An 18,434-nucleotide genomic window follows, 5' to 3' on the forward strand; every position below is an offset into this window, starting at 1 on the left:
CAAGCCAGGAAGTACATTTACGTCCATAGTCGTTAAGGGGTTAAAGGTTAATTTCCCACACCTGTGGCTTTTAAAATAATCAAAACCTGTGCAGGGGAACAGTGGTGCAGTTGCCCAAATCAACCAATTAGATTCCATCTTTCATTTTTAAAAAGGCCTCTGAAAAATGAAAGCTAGAATCTGACTGGTTGCTATGGACAACTGTTTATCTGCACAGGTTTTAAAGGGGTATTCCAGGCAAAACCTTTTTTTTAATATATATCTATATATATATATATATATATATATATATATATCAACTGGCTCCGGAAAGTTAAACAGATTTGTAAATTACTTCTATTAAAAAATCTTAATCCTTCCAATAGTTATTAGCTTCTGAAGTTTTCTGTCTAACTGCTCAATGATGATGTCCCGTCCCAGGAGCTGTGCATGATGGGAGAATATCCCCATAGGAACTGCACAGCTCCCGAGACATGAGTCATCAGAGAGCAGTTAGACAGAAAACAACAACTCAACTTCAGAAGCTAATAACTATTGGAAGGATTAAGATTTTTTAATAGAAGTAATTTACAAATCTGTATAGAAAAATATTGCCCGGACCTTCCAAGATAGTGTGATTGATTAAATAGACAATAGATAACTGGGTCGTACTCCAATAATAATTCAATGGTTATTTATTTAAATAAAATGTATAGTGCATTACTCCTCACAGGGCCCTTGTGAGGAAAAACACATAAAATAAATGTACAAGATTAAACGATCTTAAAATGTAAAAATATTAAAAAGTATCACTGGCATATAAGATAGCTCTATGTAGACAAATTCATATAACGTCTTTACGGTATTGTGAAGATGCAGTATAAATGTCCTTTTGTGTGGCAATTATAAATCAAAGTGGATACTCTGTTACCGGTCCTGGATGATGTGGCTCTGTCAGCTCCCGTGCCTAGATATCACAGTCAGCGGTCTTGGATGGTACTGTGGCTTTAGCTCTCAAGATCCAGGTGTTATGCGGTGGTGGTCGTCCCAGGCTGGTGGCACTGGCAGGCGCCGATGGTGGAATCGCCGGGAGACCGTGCGCTGGCAAGCGCCGATGGTAGATTTGTCAGGAGACCAAGCGCTGGCAGGCGCTGATGATATCGATCTCCTCACCGCTGGACTTGGAAGCCGGAGACTACACGCTGGGTAGATGGAACTTGCCTCGTGTAGATGGCGTGTGACGTCAGCTTGAGCCGGAGCTGGCCAGGTAAAATCAGGACCGGACACTAGTCTAGATCGACTAATGCGTAGGAGATCCACAATGTAATGAACTTGCTCCGTGAGCAATAGCTTAAGTTCATGAAGAGCATAAATGCCAGTGAACAAGATTAATGTGCAGGACTAGACGCGTTTCAGGGTTCTCAGATACGACCCTTTCCTCAGTAGTCATGATGGTTAATAACAATGTTTATCTATTTATAGGTGCACGAATCCCATGATTCAACAGTATTCTAAGTGATAACAAAAACATGAAATGGATAATCAAAAGAGTTACCTAGAGAGCAAAATAAATGAATGTGTATGTGAATACCGTCAGAAGACGGAAAATAGATGTTATGGATTACGTATATGGGTGAAACTGACTGAGCTACTTGTGGGATTGCAAAACGTTTATAATTAAATATCTTTCCCACAATTACAGTGAAAAAGTAAACACTATTAATGAAATGAAAGTAAAAATAAAAATGAATATGAGAATGAAAATAAAAATAAAAATAAAAATGAACATAAAAAATAAAAATGGAGAAGAAATGAAATAAAAATTGCAGAAAAATGTGAAAAAATATATAATAAAAGATAAAAGAAAAAGAAAAAGAAAAATGAAAATGAAAATAAAATATAAATATAGAAATAGAAAGAAAAAGTGAAAAAAAAGGATGAGATAAAGATAAAAATAAATGTAGATAAAAATAAGTATGAAAATAAAAATAAAATTAAGAATAAATTTTTTTTGAAAAGAGTAAATGTGTAAAAAAAATTATTATAGCATAAAAATAAATATAGAAAATACAAATAAAAGATAAATTTTAAAGAATAATAAAATAAAATAAAAATAAAAGTATAGATAGATAAATGCGAAATAAAATAAAGATGTATAAGTAAGATGTCAGTGTAGAGGATGGAGTCAGTCCATGGGGCACCCCCCTAAAACACTACAGGGGTGATCCCATGGGCCAAGTGCATCCCCTACAGAAATCCAAATAGTTCAAAACTGGAGTTGAGTCCCCCTGGTTCTAAAGTTGCAAATTCAAAGATCTTCTTACTTTCAGCCTTGGACATTTTGAGCAGATAACTGCCACCACGCCAATCCTGTTTGACTAATTGGAAACCAGTGAAGGAGAGAGATGACATATCGCTGTTATGGATGGTAGAAAAGTGAGCTGATAACGGATGTTTTAAGTTTTTATTTTTGATGTTATTTAAGGGCCCTTTTGGTACGACCCACATACTGCTTTTTACAGCCGCATTCGATTATATATAGCACACCTTTTGAATTACAGGTAATTAGCTCTTCTATTTTCCATTTGAACGTGTTAGTTTTAGAACAGATCTCTAGAACTTTTTTAGGGCCCTTGATTTTCATACAATTAGCACATGTCCCACACCTCACAAATCCCTTTGTATTTAACAAGGTGGTATTCTGTTTCCTTGGGGGAGCTTTTATGGATGGTGCAACCGTAAGGCCCAAATTTGGGGCCCGAGTATATACTATCGAGGGACGTGATGGTAAGAGTGCCCCCACCTCACGGTCTTGTTGTAGCAAATGCCAGTGTTTCCGTATTATTTTTTCTACTTTTTTATATGAATTATTAAAGGGAATTACTAATTTTCCTCCAAAATCGGCTTCTTTTTTTTCCTTAGTGTTTTCAAAAAAGGTGGTTCTGTCTAATAGTTTAATATTTTAAAGAGATTGTTCCAGGAGCTGATCGGGATAGTGTTTCTCCTTAAATTGATTTGTAAGGAGACTGGCCTCGACCAAAAATTGGTCATCTGAGGTACAATTTATTTTTAACCTTCGATATTGTCCCTTTGAGACATTCATTAGCCACCTAGGTAGGTGGCAGCTCGAAAACCCTATATAGCTATGTTTAGCCGTTGGTTTATAGTAAGTCTTGCAAGTAAGACCATCCCGATCAGTGCTGATAACAATATCCAACAATATCGGGATGGTCTTACTTGCAAGACTTACTATAAACCAACGGCTTTTTTTTTTCACTTTTTCTTTCTATTTCTATATTTATATTTTATTTTTATTTTATCTTTTATTATATATTTTTTCACATTTTTCTGCAATTTTTATTTCATTTCTTCTCCATTTTTATTTTTTATGTTCATTTTTATTTTTATTTTCATTCTCATATTCATTTTTATTTTTACTTTCATTTCATTAATAGTGTTTACTTTTTCACTGTAATTGTGGGAAAGATATTTAATTATAAACGTTTTGCAATCCCACAAGTAGCTCAGTCAGTTTCACCCATACACGTAATCCATAACATCTATTTTCCGTCTTCTGACGGTATTCACATACACATTCATTTATTTTGCTCTCTAGGTAACTCTTTTGATTATCCATTTCATGTTTTTGTTATCACTTAGAATACTATTTAATCATGGGATTCGTGCTCCTATAAATAGATAAACATTGTTATTAACCATCATGACTACTGAGGAAAGGGTCGTATCTGAGAACCCTGAAACGCGTCTAGTCCTGCACATGAATCTTGTTCACTGGCATTTATGCTCTTCATGAACTTAAGCTATTGCTCACGGAGCAAGTTCATTACATTGTGGATCTCCTACGCATTAGTCGATCTAGACTAGTGTCCGGTCCTGATTTTACCTGGCCAGCTCCGGCTCAAGCTGACGTCACACGCCATCTACACGAGGCAAGTTCCATCTACCCAGCGTGTAGTCTCCGGCTTCCAAGTCCAGCAGTGAGGAGATCGATATCATCAGCGCCTGCCAGCGCTTGGTCTCCTGACAAATCTACCATCGGTGCTTGCCAGCGCACGGTCTCCCGGCGATTCCACCATCGGCGCCTGCCAGTGCCACCAGCCTGGGACGACCACCACCGCATAACACCTGGATCTTGAGAGCTAAAGCCACAGTACCATCCAAGACCGCTGACTGTGATATCTAGGCACGGGAGCTGACAGAGCCACATCATCCAGGACCGGTAACAGAGTATCCACTTTGATTTATAATTGCCACACAAAAGGACATTTATACTGCATCTTCACAATACCGTAAAGACGTTATATGAATTTGTCTACATAGAGCTATCTTATATGCCAGTGATACTTTTTAATATTTTTACATTTTAAGATCGTTTAATCTTGTACATTTATTTTATGTGTTTTTCCTCACAAGGGCCCTGTGAGGAGTAATGCACTATACATTTTATTTAAATAAATAACCATTGAATTATTATTGGAGTACGACCCAGTTATCTATTGTCTATTTAATCAATCACACTACCTTGGAAGGTCCGGGCAATATTTTTCTATACATATTTCGTTATTTTTTGCAGCTGTGGTATAGTTGCATGCCCTGCTGACCTCAGGTAGGGTTCACACATTAATTGTGAGCTGCACTTGCACCTTTTTTCCTTTTCTTCTAATTTACAAATCTGTTTAACTTTCCGGAGCCAGTTGAAATATATAAAAAAGTTTTGGCCTGGAATACCCCTTTAACCCCTTAAGGACGCAGTCCTTTTTCACCTTAAGGACTGAGATGAGCCCTTTTTCGCAATTATGACCACCGTCACTTTACAAATTAATAACGCGAAAACGCTTTTACCGAATATTCTGATTCTGAGATTGTTTTTTCGTGACATATTCTACTTTATTTTGGTGATAAATTTTCGGCGTTAATTGCATTCTTTTTTGGTGAAAAATCCCAAAATTTCATGAAAATTTTGCATTTTTCTAACTTTGAAGCTTTCTTATTGTAAGGAAAATGGATATTCCAAATACATTTTATTTTTCTTCACAAACACAATGAGGGACATTTATCAATGTTTGCTTATGTATTCTTTTTTCTAGTAATTTTTTCCTTACTTTTTTTTTGCTTATGTGTGACGTATTTATCAACTGGTTTCAGCCTGTTGATAATTTTCTTTCACGTAAGCAATTTTTCCTTTTTTACTTTGGTAGTAGCTTTTTCTGCTCCATGTTTGAGCTGGAGTAAATTTAGTCAATTTTTAACGCTGTTGCGACTTTTTTTTGCGCAGTTGCGACTGTCGCAGTTAATAAATACCTGACTACCCGTAGTCCATTTAAAAATTATTACTACATAGTGAATTTTTGGAAAACTTGCTTTTCTCGCTCTCCAGTCAAAATGTCGCACGAAAAATCGCGTAGTCGCAGTTGAGACAATTTTGCGACAATTATAGTAAAGAAAACCTGACTAAACCCGTTGATAAATGTCCATAAATATGTCCACTTTATGTTGGCATCATAAAATGGACATACTTTTGCTTTTTGAAAAAATTAGAGGGCTTCATAGAGCAGCAATTTTCAAAAATGTCATGAAAATTGCTACATCTGAAGGGACAGATGTTACAGAACTACAACTCCCAGCATGCCTGGGCAGTCGAGGCATGCAGAGAGTTGTAGTTTGGCAACATCTGGAGGGCTACTGTTTGGGCACCACTGTAACAGTGGTCTCCAAACTGTGACCCTCCAGATGTTGCAAAAAGACAACTCCCAGCATGCCCAGAGAGCCTTTGGCTCTCTGGGCATGCTGGGAGTTGCAGTTTGGCCCCCCTAGTGGTTGCCACAGTAAAGATCGATTTACTTTCACTTTCAGTCCCCCCCCCACTGTCGATTCCCTACCTGATCAGGATCCTGCAGGCTCCAGCGAAGATCCCAGGTCCCCAGGCATCTTCTCCTGCAGGTACGGCCTCCATCTTCTTTCCAGAGCCCCTTGACATCCAGGGGCAGGCAGAACGGGGGGTTGCCATGGCAACCCCCTGTCCTGCGCTGCCATTGGTCAGAACTCCGTTCTGCGTAATGGCAGGGGATAGGAGTAGATCGCAGCTTTGCAACCTCACTCCTATCCTTTAGGCTGATCGGGGCTGTAGCTGACAACTCCGATCAGCCCTATTTTCTGGGTGATCGGGTCACCAGAGACCCGATCAGCTCGGAATTGGAGAAAATCGCATGTCTGAATTGACATGCGATTTTCTCCGATCGCCGACATGGGGGGGTCTCAGGACCCCCCTGGGCGATGTGCCAGGGTGCCTGCTGAATGATTTCAGCAGGCATCCGGCTCCGGTCCCTAACCGGCTAGCGGTGGGGATCGGATTTCCCACGGGCGTATGGATACGCCCTCAGTCCTTAAGGACTCGGAATGCAGGGCGTATCCATACGCCCTATGTCCTGAAGAGGTTAATAAATTCCCCCAATGAGTATTTTAACTCTCATATGGATGCAATGAGAAGGCTAGATACTTAGAGGAGCACAAAAGACCTGTATAACTAGGTAATGGAACTTTATTAAGATGAAAAAGAATATAAAAACATTTCCAAAGCCTTGAAAATGCCAGTAAGTACTATTCAATCACTTAATAGGTGGAAAATATATGGATCTCTTGATACCATGCTATGGTCAGGTAGACCAAGAAAGATTTGAGCCTCAACTGCTAGAGGAATTGATAGGAATGTAAAGTAAAATCCACAGTTAAATAGGCTGCTCTGAAAAAGACAAGGTTGTTGTTTCAAGGAGCAAAATACGAAATCTAGCTCTAAAGGCACAGGGAATCTTGTGAAAACTGATAGCAGGATGAATGCAGCAAGTTATTGGAAAATACTGGCAGATAATTTGCATTCTTCTCAATGAAAGCTGTCCATGGAACACTCTTGAATTTCCAGCATGACAATGAGCCAAAGCACAAGGCAGAGTTGACCGTCCAGTGGTTACAGCGGAAATAAAGGCAATATATTGGAGTTGCCATCACAGTTTCCTGACCTAAATATAATCGAGCCACTCTGTGGAGATATCAAACGTGAGGTTTATACAAGAAAACCAAAAACTTGCATGATTTGGAAGCATTTTGCCAAGACGAATGGGCAGCTATACCACCTGCATGAATTCAAGGGCCTCATAGACAACTATTACAAAAGACTTTTTAACAGGGGGTCACTTCATTTTTTACTTGTTGCCATTCTTTTTGTTTTATGTTTGTGCCATTCTGTTATAACCTTCAATTGAATATAAATCCCATAAGAAATACACCAAAAAAAATGTGATTTGCCTGCTCACTCATGTGTTCTTTAAAAATAGTACACATATTCCAATTCCCCAAGGGTATGCAAACTTTTAAGTAGAGCTGTTTATGTATATGGTAGAGTTCTAATTTTACCAACTCTGCTTAGTGGGTCAACCCCTTTAACCCCTTAAGGACCAGGCCAATGTTATTTTAGCATTTTCGTTTTTCCTCCTCGCCTTCTAAAAATCATAACTCATATTTCCATCCACAGACAAGGCAAGGAGGAAAAAACGAAAACGTTAAAATAAAATTGTCTGAGTCATTAAGGCCCAAATGGGCTGAGTCTTAAAACGGTTAAGCAAACTTATGTTTGTCATATATTGTGTAAGGCAATTCTACATGCTTATGGCCAAAATGATCCCCAAATGCTGCAGCCACATCCTCTTCCAAAAGCAGGCTCCTCGCTGCTGCTGCTGCTATGTACTGATGCCATGGACTCTGTGTACGGCCAGGCAGGGCTGAGAGTATGGATTGACAGGGCCGGTGCTATAGAACTAACCTCTCTCCCCCACTTATTCAGCGCCACCTCAGCTGAGCTTTTTTTTTTGGGGCATTTTTTTTTAAGGCAAAAAAAACTAACAAAATGTATGTAAAACACAACGAATTGACCCCTGTACACCCTGTGCCCGCGCTCCTGCGATATAACGTGGGGTCACGCGGTGACCCCGCGTCATAGCGGGTCGGTCCTGACGGCTAACCATAGCCGGGACCCATGGCTAATACTGGACATCACCGATCGCGGTGATGCCCGGTATTAGCCCTTTAGATGCGGCGATCAAAGTAGAATGCCACGTCTAAAGTTAAAAAACAAAGCATTTCCGGTAGCTCAGTCGGGCAGATCGGGACCACCGCGGTGTCCCGATTAGCTGTTAAGACACACGAGGAGGGTCCCTACCTGCCTCCTCGTTGTCCGATCACTAATTCACTACTCCGTGCCTGAGATCCAGGCAGGAGCAGTGGAGCGCCGATAACACTGATCAATGCAATGTTATGGCATAGCATTGATCAGTGTCTGCAATCAATGTATTGCATGTTATAGTCCCCTATGGAGGCTATAACAGTGCAAATAAAAGTGTAAAAGAATAGTTAATAAATGTGATTTAACCCCTTCCCTAATAAAAGTTTGAATCACCTCCCCCCCCCTTTCCCATAAAAAAAAAAAAACTATATAAATAAAAATAAACATGTGGTATCGCTACATGCGTAAATGTGCAAACTATAAAAAATATATCGTTAAGTAAACCATGCGGTCAATGGCGTACACGGAAAAAAAATTAAAAAGTCCGAAATAGCGTATTTTTGGTATAATTTTTGGCATAAAAAGCGATCAAAAAGTCTGATCAAAACAAAAATGGTACCAATAAAAACTTCAGATCACGGCGCAAAAAGTGAGCCCTCATATCGCCCCGTATGTGGAAAAATAAAAAAAAGTTATAGGGGTCCGAATAGGACATTTTTAAACGTATAAATTTTCGTGCATGTAGATATAATTTTTACCCGAAAAATGCACTACGTAGAAACGGAAGCCCCTAAAAGTTACAAATGGCCTTTTTTTTTTAAATTTTCTATTGTGTCCCACAAATATAAATTTTTTTGGTTTCGCTGTAGATTTTTGGGTAAAATTACTGATGTCATTACAAAGTAGGTATGCTCAACACAAAAAGCGGTTACCCGCACTCACTGCTAGGCTTCAGTGGAAAGACTCGGCTGCGTCAGCTCTCACAGACATCTCCAGTGTCAGACATGCTGCAGGGCACTCAGAGGCGACTGACGGCTGGTTCTGGCCTCGTATCGATCAGCGCAAAACCAGCCGGTAGTCGCCTCTGAGGGCCCTGCAGCAGGTATGACACCGGAGACGTCCATAAGAGTCGACACAGCCGAGTCGTTCCACTGAAGCCTAGCGGTGAGTGCGGGTAACCGCTTTTCTTGTTGAGCATACCTTATTGTGACTTTGAGTTTGTTGGTTCCCAGCACCTCCGGACTCACAGGCTTAGGACCCAGATCTCCTGCGGTGACATATAGAGCTGTTGCCCTGCAGCTATTGTTAGGATATCCACAATCCTTATATGGGTCTGTAGGTGCAAAATTGAAAGGGTTATGATTTTTAAAAGGTAAGGAGGAAAAATGAAAGTGAAAAATTTCAAAAACGCTGAGTCCTTAAGGGGTTAAGGACCAGGCCATTTTTCATTTTTGTTTTTTCTTCCCTTCTAATAGCCATACCACTTTAAATTTTCCACCTACAGACCCATATAAGGGCTTGTTTTCTTGTTTTTTTGAGCTTTTATATGGGTCTGTAGGTGTACTTTGTCATCAATCATTAAAAAAAAATTGTATACCGTATATCCCGGCGTATAAGACTACTTTTTAACCTCGAGTTTTCTTCTGAAAAGTCGGGGGTCGTCTTATACGCCGGGTATTGAGGTCCGGGATAGGAAAACTTCTGATTATCTGCCCAGGCCGGCTCCCGTATGTGGCTGCAAGCGGGGGCCAGCGAGAGCAAGTAAAAACTAATACTGTATACTAAAAACCAGGGTGCCTCCATCTGTTGTGAAACTACAACTCCCAGCATGGCAAAGGCTGTCTGGGCATGCTGGGAGTTGTAGTTTTACAACAGCTGGTGGCACCCTGGTTTTTAGTATACAGTATTAGTTTTTACCTGCTCTGGCCGTCCCCCGCCTGCAGCCACACACGGGAGCCGGCCCGGGCAGATAATCATAGGTATTCCTATGCCGGACATCCCTTTCGGGACATACGGCTGTCCGCCGGTCACTTACCGTTCCCCGCGGCGCGTGTCCTCCTCCGGTCCTCCTGCGGTCCGGTCCTCCGTCTCTATGGTTGTACGCTCAGGAGGTTACAATTGTCCTCTTCTGACCCCCATAGCTCTACATGTATATGTTGATGTGTGAGGGCAAATTTTTTGCCAGTGATCTGTATTTTTTATCGGTACCGTTTTTTGTTTCGATTGCTCTATTTTTTTTTAAAGTATTTATTTAGTTTTGCAGTTTAAGTTACAAACATTACCAACAAGGTAAAAACAACAGCCTCAATAGGTCGCAGAGACCGAATTTCACCATAATGACAGGGTTTCGAAGTATGCACAAACATTCATCAGCAGTAAGGAAGGGTACATCTGAGACCCGACCGGAGAGAGCCAAACACAGACAGGCATCAAACACTCGCACAGGCCCAACCCAGCCCCCTCCCTTAACCTCTTAAGGACTCAGCCCATTTGGGCCTTAAGGACTCAGACAATTTTATTTTTACGTTTTCGCTTTTTCCTCCTCGCCTTCAAAAAATCATAACTCTTAGATTTTCATCCACAGACTAGCTTGTTTTTTGCGCAACCAGTTTTCCGTTGTAATGCCATCACTCATTTTAGCATAAAATTTATGGCGCAACCAAAAAAATACTATTTGTGTGGGGAAATTAAAAAGAAAACCGCAATTTAGCAAATTTTGGAAGGTTTCGTTTTTATGCTGTACAATTTATGGAAAAATGACATGTGTTCTTTATTCTTTGGGTCAATACGGTTAAAATTATACCCATGATAACATACTTTTATATTACTGTTGCGCTTAAAAAAAAACGCAAACTGTTTAACCAAATTAGTATGTTTAAAATCCACCTATTTTGAAGACCTATAACCTTTTCATTTTTCCGTATAAGTGGCGGTATGAGGGCTCATTTTTTGCGCAGCGATCTGTACTTTTTATTGATACCATATTTGCTTATATCAAACTTTTAATACATTTTTTATTAATTTTTTTTGGAATAAAAAGTTATAAAAAAGCTGCTATTTTGGACTTTTTTTTCATTTACGTTCACGTCGTTCCCCGTACGGTATCATAACATTTTTTTTTAATAGTTGGGATATTTACGCACACGGCGATACCAAATATGTATATAAGATATATTTTTTACACTTTTTGGGGGTGAAATAGGGAAAATGGGACAATTTACGTTTTTATTGGGGGGGGTTTCCACATTCTTTTAACTTTATTTTTTACTTTTTCTACATTTATTTTTACACTTTAATAGTCCCCATAGAGGACTATTGATAGCATTCATTCGATTGCTAATACTGTTCAGTGCTATGCATAGGACATAGCGCCGAACAGTATTATCGATCGCAGGCCAGAGCAGAAGACCCATGGAAGGCAGTGGAGGCAGGTGAGGGGACCTCCGGCTGCCATGCTGGATGATTGGATTGCCGAGGCAGCGCTGCGGGCAATCCGATCATCCATTTTAGTGACCGCAATGCAGATCACGGCATCTGAGAGGTTAATGGCGGACATCCACGCGATCGCGGATTGTCCGCCATTATCGGCGGGTCCCTGGCTGCTATCAGCAGCCGGGACCTGCCGCGCATGACCCGAGCATCGCTCCGATGCTCGCGGTTATGTATAGGATGTAAATGTACGTCCTGGTGCGTTAAGTACCAGCTCACCAGGATGAACATTTACGTCCAGCGTCATAAAGGGGTTATCCAGGGGGAAAAAAACTTTTTTTTATATATCAACTGGCTCCAGAAAGTTAAACAGATTTGTAAATGACTTCTATTAAAAAATCTTAATCCTTTCAGTACTTATGAGCTGCTGAAGTTGAATTGTTCTTTTCTGCCTAAGTGCTCTCTGATGACACGTGTCTCGGGAGCTGTCCAGATTAGAAGCAAATTCCCATAGGAACTGCACAGAGCAGAATAGGTTTGCTATGGGAATTTGCTTCTACTCTGGACAGCTTCTGAGACACGTGTCATCAGAGAGCACTTAGAAAGAAAAGAACAACTCAACTTCAGCAGCTGATAATAATTGGAAGGATTAATTTATTTTTTATTTTTTACATGTCGAAATGTTTATTGTTTCACAGAATCCAAGTGTTTTTACAAGCACTGTACGCATCTTTGGTCCTTTGTAAACTTCTTTTACATTAATATGATAACAGCATCTTTCCATCTAATGGAAACTTATTTTTCTTTCCAGTTAAAACATAAAATAACAGACAATACATGTTTAAACATAAAAGTACCAACATCTTCTAATGAATACAAAAAAAAGAGGAAACAAAAAAAAAGGGAGGGAGGGACATAAACTAAGAAAAAACAAAAACAACAAAAAGGTCACATTGTATTTCCTATAACTCTTCATCTTTAGTAGTGCATGTGTAAATCTTGAAAAGTGTTCATTTTAAATCTCAGGGAGTCTGTTGTGAGTGCATGGAAAAGTGTGAGGCCTCTTCAACACGTGCTTTTTTTTCTGTGTTTTTAATTTGGTTAAAAACTTTAAACTTTTTCAATACATCTTTTTTCCTTTTACAAGCTTTTTCCCCCCCATCAAATCTGATAATTGTGACATGCATTTTCAATTCCTATAGGGAAGGCTATGGGGGGATGAGAACAGTATTTTTATGAAGATGCCAGGTTGGGAAAAAAAAGGGTCTTTTTTTTTTTTTTTTTTTAACCAGGAACAGTGCCACTGTAGCCTGTGTGCAGTGTCTATTGTTACAGCTTAGCCCCTTTCATGGGAAAAAAAAATCCTTTTAAATATTCAAATACAACCCCATAGTATCTGAGAGGCAAAGCCATATTACACATGTGAGAGTATTGTGAGGGTTCTAGAATAAGCCTTTGCAAGATGCTGCCCAGTACTGCCACGTACCTTAGTCTGACTGTGCCCTTACAGATGGCTACAGAAAGATGAGGCTGGCAAAAAAAAAAAAAATATTTCACAGTTACTCCATTACAAATTTCTATAGTTACTTAAACAAAAGCCCTTAATGCAACACAAAGTTAAGATGTATAAAGGTAGTATTTTTATAATACATATATGCATATAAATAGGAACCATAAAGGTCAAGATAAAATGCCAATCGTTATGGGAGACTCTTAAAAAACAGATGAGGACCGGACCCTGCTGCCTTTGCTAAAATATAAAGGAATCTAGTACCTGCCTGCAAAAAGTATAGAAAAAAAAAACATCTATATATCCTATGTCACCAGGCAATATAGTAGTATATTGTGTAGCAACTGTCCTAGCAAGACTAAGGGAGTCCTGGAGGAAACCACTAGAGTTGAGCGAACCCACAGCAAACTGGCCTGCAGCGAACCCCGCCGCCCAGCAGCCGACCACCCCTGTCCGTGCAAACAAGTTCAGCCCTCCAAGGGCCCTGGTCTCCCGAAAAAGTCCGGGATGACAGTCCCAGGTCTCCCAGGTCTGTATCCACCTTTTACAGACAACCGGAGCCCCCGGAAAGCTAAACCAATCCACGCAGACCAAAGCAATCCACAACCGAGCCGCAAGGTTCGCCGCAAGCCCGCCCCACCCCAGAAGCCACACAACTGCACAGCAAGGAAGAACGTGAGACAGCTCACACAAAAAGAATAAAAAAAAGAAAAATAAATCAACAATATGGGAGGAATATGAACCAGACCAATTGTGTAAACCGATATGGAATGTGAAGTCCCGGCCTCCTGGAAAATCAGGAGGATGAGCTTTATTATTACTGTAGCATGGTGACATGTTCCAGTATTCTCTATGATTTACTAACAGAAATCAACCCATCCTAGATGTATTGAAGGCTGAATACAGTCCATAGCCCAGTATTTCCAAACCAGGGCGCCTCCAGCCGCCGCAAAACCACAACCCCCAGCACGGCATGCTGGAAGCCGCAGCCCCGCAACAGCCGAAGGCACCCCGGTCGGAAAACACTGCTCTAGCCTGATGCACAGGTTGCCTTAACTTTCTTCCATACCTGACCTGGCATCTGACATAACCACTTGTGCTTGTGTCTGGGTTACTGATACAGAGTCTTAACCTCATTGCTTCAATGCATTGTCAGGTATTTACAAAGAAATAAGAGACCAGCGGAACATAGCCTGGCTGCGTGCAGCCACTTGGCACATGTTTCTAGAAGCGGACAGGCTACGTCTATAATCGGGGTGGCCGGAGCGTAAAACGGACAGAGTTATAAAGTGCTGGGACTTGGCATGATGGGGGGTCATTCCAAATCACTAGACCTCTGTCCAGGTTACTGCAACTTAGAAGGAACATGGGAATGGCTAGGCTACAATGGTATGCAATTACAATAGAATCTACGATTGTACAATATTCTGCCCTTCATCATTTACAAGGTGCAGAAAAAAAAAAGAACTGCAAATGGATCTAAACAAAAGAAAAACAAACACAAACATAAATACAAAAGTAAAAATTGGGATAAAAAAAAAAAATATATATATATATATAATATTGTAGAAAGTGTCTTCTGGTGTGATTGCTTCAGCTTATTCTACTGTCACTGACTTGGCCAAGTTTCTAGGACAATCCACATCATATCTTCTAAGCACAGCAAGATGGAAGGCAAGGAGCTGCAAGGGGATGACACTCAGGATTCCTTGCAGACAATCCACTGTGTAAAGCACCTTTATTGTACGTTTGATTGAGTTAATGGTTTCTGTATCTGCCTTGTCACAGATTACTACTGGTCGACCCTGTCTTGCCACCACTTGCTGCAGTGCATTTTGGCACTTGTTGTAGGCGTGATCTCTCATGATGATCATTATGACTGGCATAAGTTTATCTACCAGAGCCAGAGGACCGTGCTTTAGTTCTCCGGCCAAGATCCCTTCTGAATGCATGTATGTGATTTCCTTAATTTTCAGGGCTCCTTCCAAGCAGGTTGCATAGTGATAGCCACGACTCATAATAAGGACAGATTTCTGCTGATACAGCTCTTCCGCCAGCTTCTGAATCTCATCATCAAGGCTCAGGACTTCTTTAATATTATCTGGTAAGATCTTCAGACCATTCATAATCTCCTTGCGCCTGCCCTGCATAGATATGCGGTCATCACAAACCATAACTGCAAACATGACAAGAGACACAAACTGATAGTATATGCCTTTGTGCTGGCCACACCAATCTCAGGTCCGGCATTAATGTGAACCCCACAGTCGGTCTCTCGTGAGATGGAGCTGCCAACAGTGTTGGTGATTCCTACAGTTAGGGCACCACATTCTTTGCAATAACGCAGGGCAAGTAAGGTGTCTGCTGTTTCTCCTGACTGGCTAATGAAAAAGCACACGTCATCTCTGAAGACAGGGGTGTTCCTGTCCAAAAAGTCACTAGCCAGCTCCACCATGACTGGAAGTTCTGTCAGCTCTTCTAAAATCTGGCGGGTAGCCACTCCAGCATGGTAACTAGTACCACAGGCAATGAGTATCAGTCGCCGACATCTCTGGATTTCTTTTAGGTGATCCTTCAGACCTCCCAAAATCACTGTTAGGTCATCAAAGTTTACGCGTTCTCTCATGGTGTTGACAACTGACTCCGGCTGCTCGAAGATTTCTTTCTGCATGAAGGAGCTGAAGTTGCCCTTCATGATCTGCTGCAGCTCCATCTGCAGAGTCTGAATGGCACGCGCTGGGTGATCTCCTGCACTTCTCTCAATGCGGTGGATAGAGAGATGTCCCTCCACAACAGCAGCCACATCATCGTCTTCAAGGTAGATCACTCTGTTGGTGTGTTCAATGACCGCGCTGGCATCTGATGCAAAGTAATACTCCACAGCTTTCTCATCCACAGGGAACAGGCAGGTTGTGCTGTCCACTCTGGTCAGGGAGCAGCTTCCTTTCTTTTCCATGCCTGAGCGGTACAGGATCGGGATGTGATCAGTAGAAAGCTTGTGCTCGCTCCGTACACCCATCAAAAGTGGGCTACCCCTCCTGGTTCCAACAGCCTGGCCGGGATAGTGCACACTCTTAAATACTAGAGTAAAGGCACCTTCCAGCTACTGGATGACTCGCTCTACAAGGGTGGCGAAGCTGATGCCATCATTCTCACGATTGTCGTACATATACTTGGCAAGTTTAGCTATAGTTTCTGTGTCAGTCTCAGATTCAAACTCATAGCCTTTGCTCTCCAAAAACTTCTTCAGGTCCTTATAGTTTGTGATGATTCCATTGTGGATGACGATGAACTCATTGTTCTTGTCAGAGCGTTGCGGGTGACTGTTTGTAGGGCTGGGCTCTCCATGAGTGGACCAACGGGTGTGTGCAATTCCCAAGTGAACCTCAAATTCAATATCTAAATCCAGGTTTTCTTGCTTGTTAATCTCTTCATCCAAGACCTTGACTTTCCCCTTCTGTTTGATGAGCTGGATCTGGTGAGCGTTGTTCTCCCAGTTCTTTTCATTGCTGCCGTCAATTCCGACACCTGCAGAGTCATATCCTCTGTACTCCAATCTCTGAAGACCTTTGATAAGTCTCTGAAGGATTTCACGCCTGGTGCGAGGCACGTGGTAGTTGAGGTATGCAAATATTCCGCACATGCTTTCTCTTCCTCTGTGAGATGTCACTATCCAGTCTGCAGCCAGTCCCCGCGTCACCGAGCCTACATAAGGACCACAGACCGTGCACCTGACGTCATCACAGCAACCTGACTCTTCCCATTGGAGGATTAAGATTTTTTAATAGAAGTAATTAACAAATCTGTTTTAACTTTCTGGAGCCAGTTGATCTAAAAAAAAAAAAAAAAAAAAAAGTTTTTCCTGGAATACCCCTTTAACCCCTTAAGGACTCAGCCCATTTGGACCTTAAGGACCTTTTCCTCCTCCTCCCCTTCAAATAATCATAACTCTTTTATATTTTCATCCACAGACTAGTATGAGGGCTTGTTTTTTGCGCGACCAGTTGTGCGTTGTAATGCCATCACTCACTTTATCATAAAATGTATGGCGCAACCAAAAAAATACTATTTGTGTGGGGAAATTAAAAAGAAAACCGCAATTTTGCAAATTTTGGAAGGTTTTGTTTTCACGCCGTACAATTTATGGTAAAAATGACATGTGTTTTTTATTCTCTGGGTCAATACGATTAAAATGATACCCATGATTATACACTTTTCTATTACTGTTGCGCTTTAAAAAAATCGCAAACTTTTTAACCAAATTAGTACATTTAAAATCCCCCTATTTTGAAGACCTATAACTTTTTCATTTTTCCGTATAAGCGGTGGTATGAGGGCTCATTTTTTGCGCCGTGATCTGTAGTTTTTATTAATACCATATTTGCTTATACAAAACTTTTATTACATTTTTTATAAAATTTTTTTGAATAAAAGGTTATAAAAAAAGCAGCTATTTTGGACTTTTTTTTTTTTTTTACGTTCACGCCATTCACCATACGGGATCATTTACATTTTATTTTAATAGTTCGGATATTTACACACGCGGCGATACCAAATATGTAAATAAAATAATTTTTTTACACTTTTTGGGGGTAAAATAGGGAAAATGGGACAATTTACGTTTTTATTGGGGGAGGGGTTTTTCAATTTTTTTTTACTTTTACTTTTACACTTTAATAGTCCCCATAGGGGACTATTTAAAGCAATCACTCGATTGCTAATCCCGTTCAGTGTTATGTATAGGACATAGCACTGATCAGGGTTATTGGTCGTCATCTGCTCTGGTCTGCGGGAAGGCAGATCAGAGCAGAAGACTCCCGGAAGACAGCGGAGGCAGGTGAGGGGACCTCCGTCTGCCGTGCAGGAGGATCAGATCGCCGCGGCAGCGCTGAGGGCAATCCGATCATCCTGTTAAGTGACCGCGATGCTGCAGATGCCGTGATCGGTATTGATTACGGCATCTGAGAGGTTAATGGCGGACATCCGCGGGATCGCGGGTGTCCGCCATTACCGGTGGGTCCCTGGCTGCGATCCACAGCCGGGACCTGCCGCGCATGATGCCGGTATCGCTCCGATGCCCGCGGTTATGCTCAGGACGTAAATGTACGTCCTGGTGCGTTAAGTACCACGTCACCAGGACGTACATTTGCGTAATGCGTCGTTAAGGGGTTAAAGAGCAGCTGCACGCTATAGGAGACCTACTGGGAAAATCTACCTGGGGCATCAGCCAACACATAAAGTAAAAGCCAGGGGGTCCACACCTTGTCAAATTCTTGGGGCACTTATGACTCGCATACAATGCTTGGTACAACAGGATATATTTGCTAGCCAGATTCAGCCACCTAGACAGAGGGGGAGGAGAGGGGAGGTAACCTTCCAGAATAGAAGGAAGCGGATCAGCAGGCATCTATGTGAACCAGAGACAACTTCTTTAATAACTCC

At 41.2% G+C, this 18,434-nt stretch overlaps 4 protein-coding genes across 6 annotated transcripts in view; 1 reads left to right on the forward strand and 3 right to left on the reverse strand.

The window, feature by feature from the left end:
• Window positions 1-18,434, forward strand: part of LOC130359987 (uncharacterized) — a 212,809-nt gene that overhangs the window by 103,678 nt on the left and 90,697 nt on the right. The window lies entirely within an intron of this gene.
• SLC49A3 (solute carrier family 49 member 3) overlaps window positions 1-18,434 on the reverse strand; it is a 119,364-nt gene that overhangs the window by 68,963 nt on the left and 31,967 nt on the right. The gene's annotated exons all lie outside the window — the stretch shown is intronic.
• Window positions 14,576-16,011, reverse strand: LOC130271681 (glutamine--fructose-6-phosphate aminotransferase [isomerizing] 1-like). Its single transcript, XM_056518262.1, is given in 2 exon segments — window positions 14,576-15,198; window positions 15,201-16,011. Coding segments are annotated over 2 exon segments (1,419 nt in total). The 3' UTR covers window positions 14,576-14,590.
• On the reverse strand, window positions 16,096-16,635 carry LOC130271754 (glutamine--fructose-6-phosphate aminotransferase [isomerizing] 1-like). The gene has a single exon (XM_056518268.1). The coding sequence runs from the start codon at window positions 16,633-16,635 to the stop codon at window positions 16,096-16,098; it is 540 nt and encodes a 179-aa protein (XP_056374243.1).

This window comes from Hyla sarda, chromosome 1 (assembly GCF_029499605.1).
Source record: "Hyla sarda isolate aHylSar1 chromosome 1, aHylSar1.hap1, whole genome shotgun sequence".
In the NCBI taxonomy this organism is placed as follows: domain Eukaryota; kingdom Metazoa; phylum Chordata; class Amphibia; order Anura; family Hylidae; genus Hyla; species Hyla sarda.

Bases quoted from the DNA above. Each gene is read 5' to 3' on its own strand.
- LOC130271754 (XM_056518268.1), bottom strand. From the start codon at position 16,635: ATGTGCGGAATATTTGCATACCTCAACTACCACGTGCCTCGCACCAGG.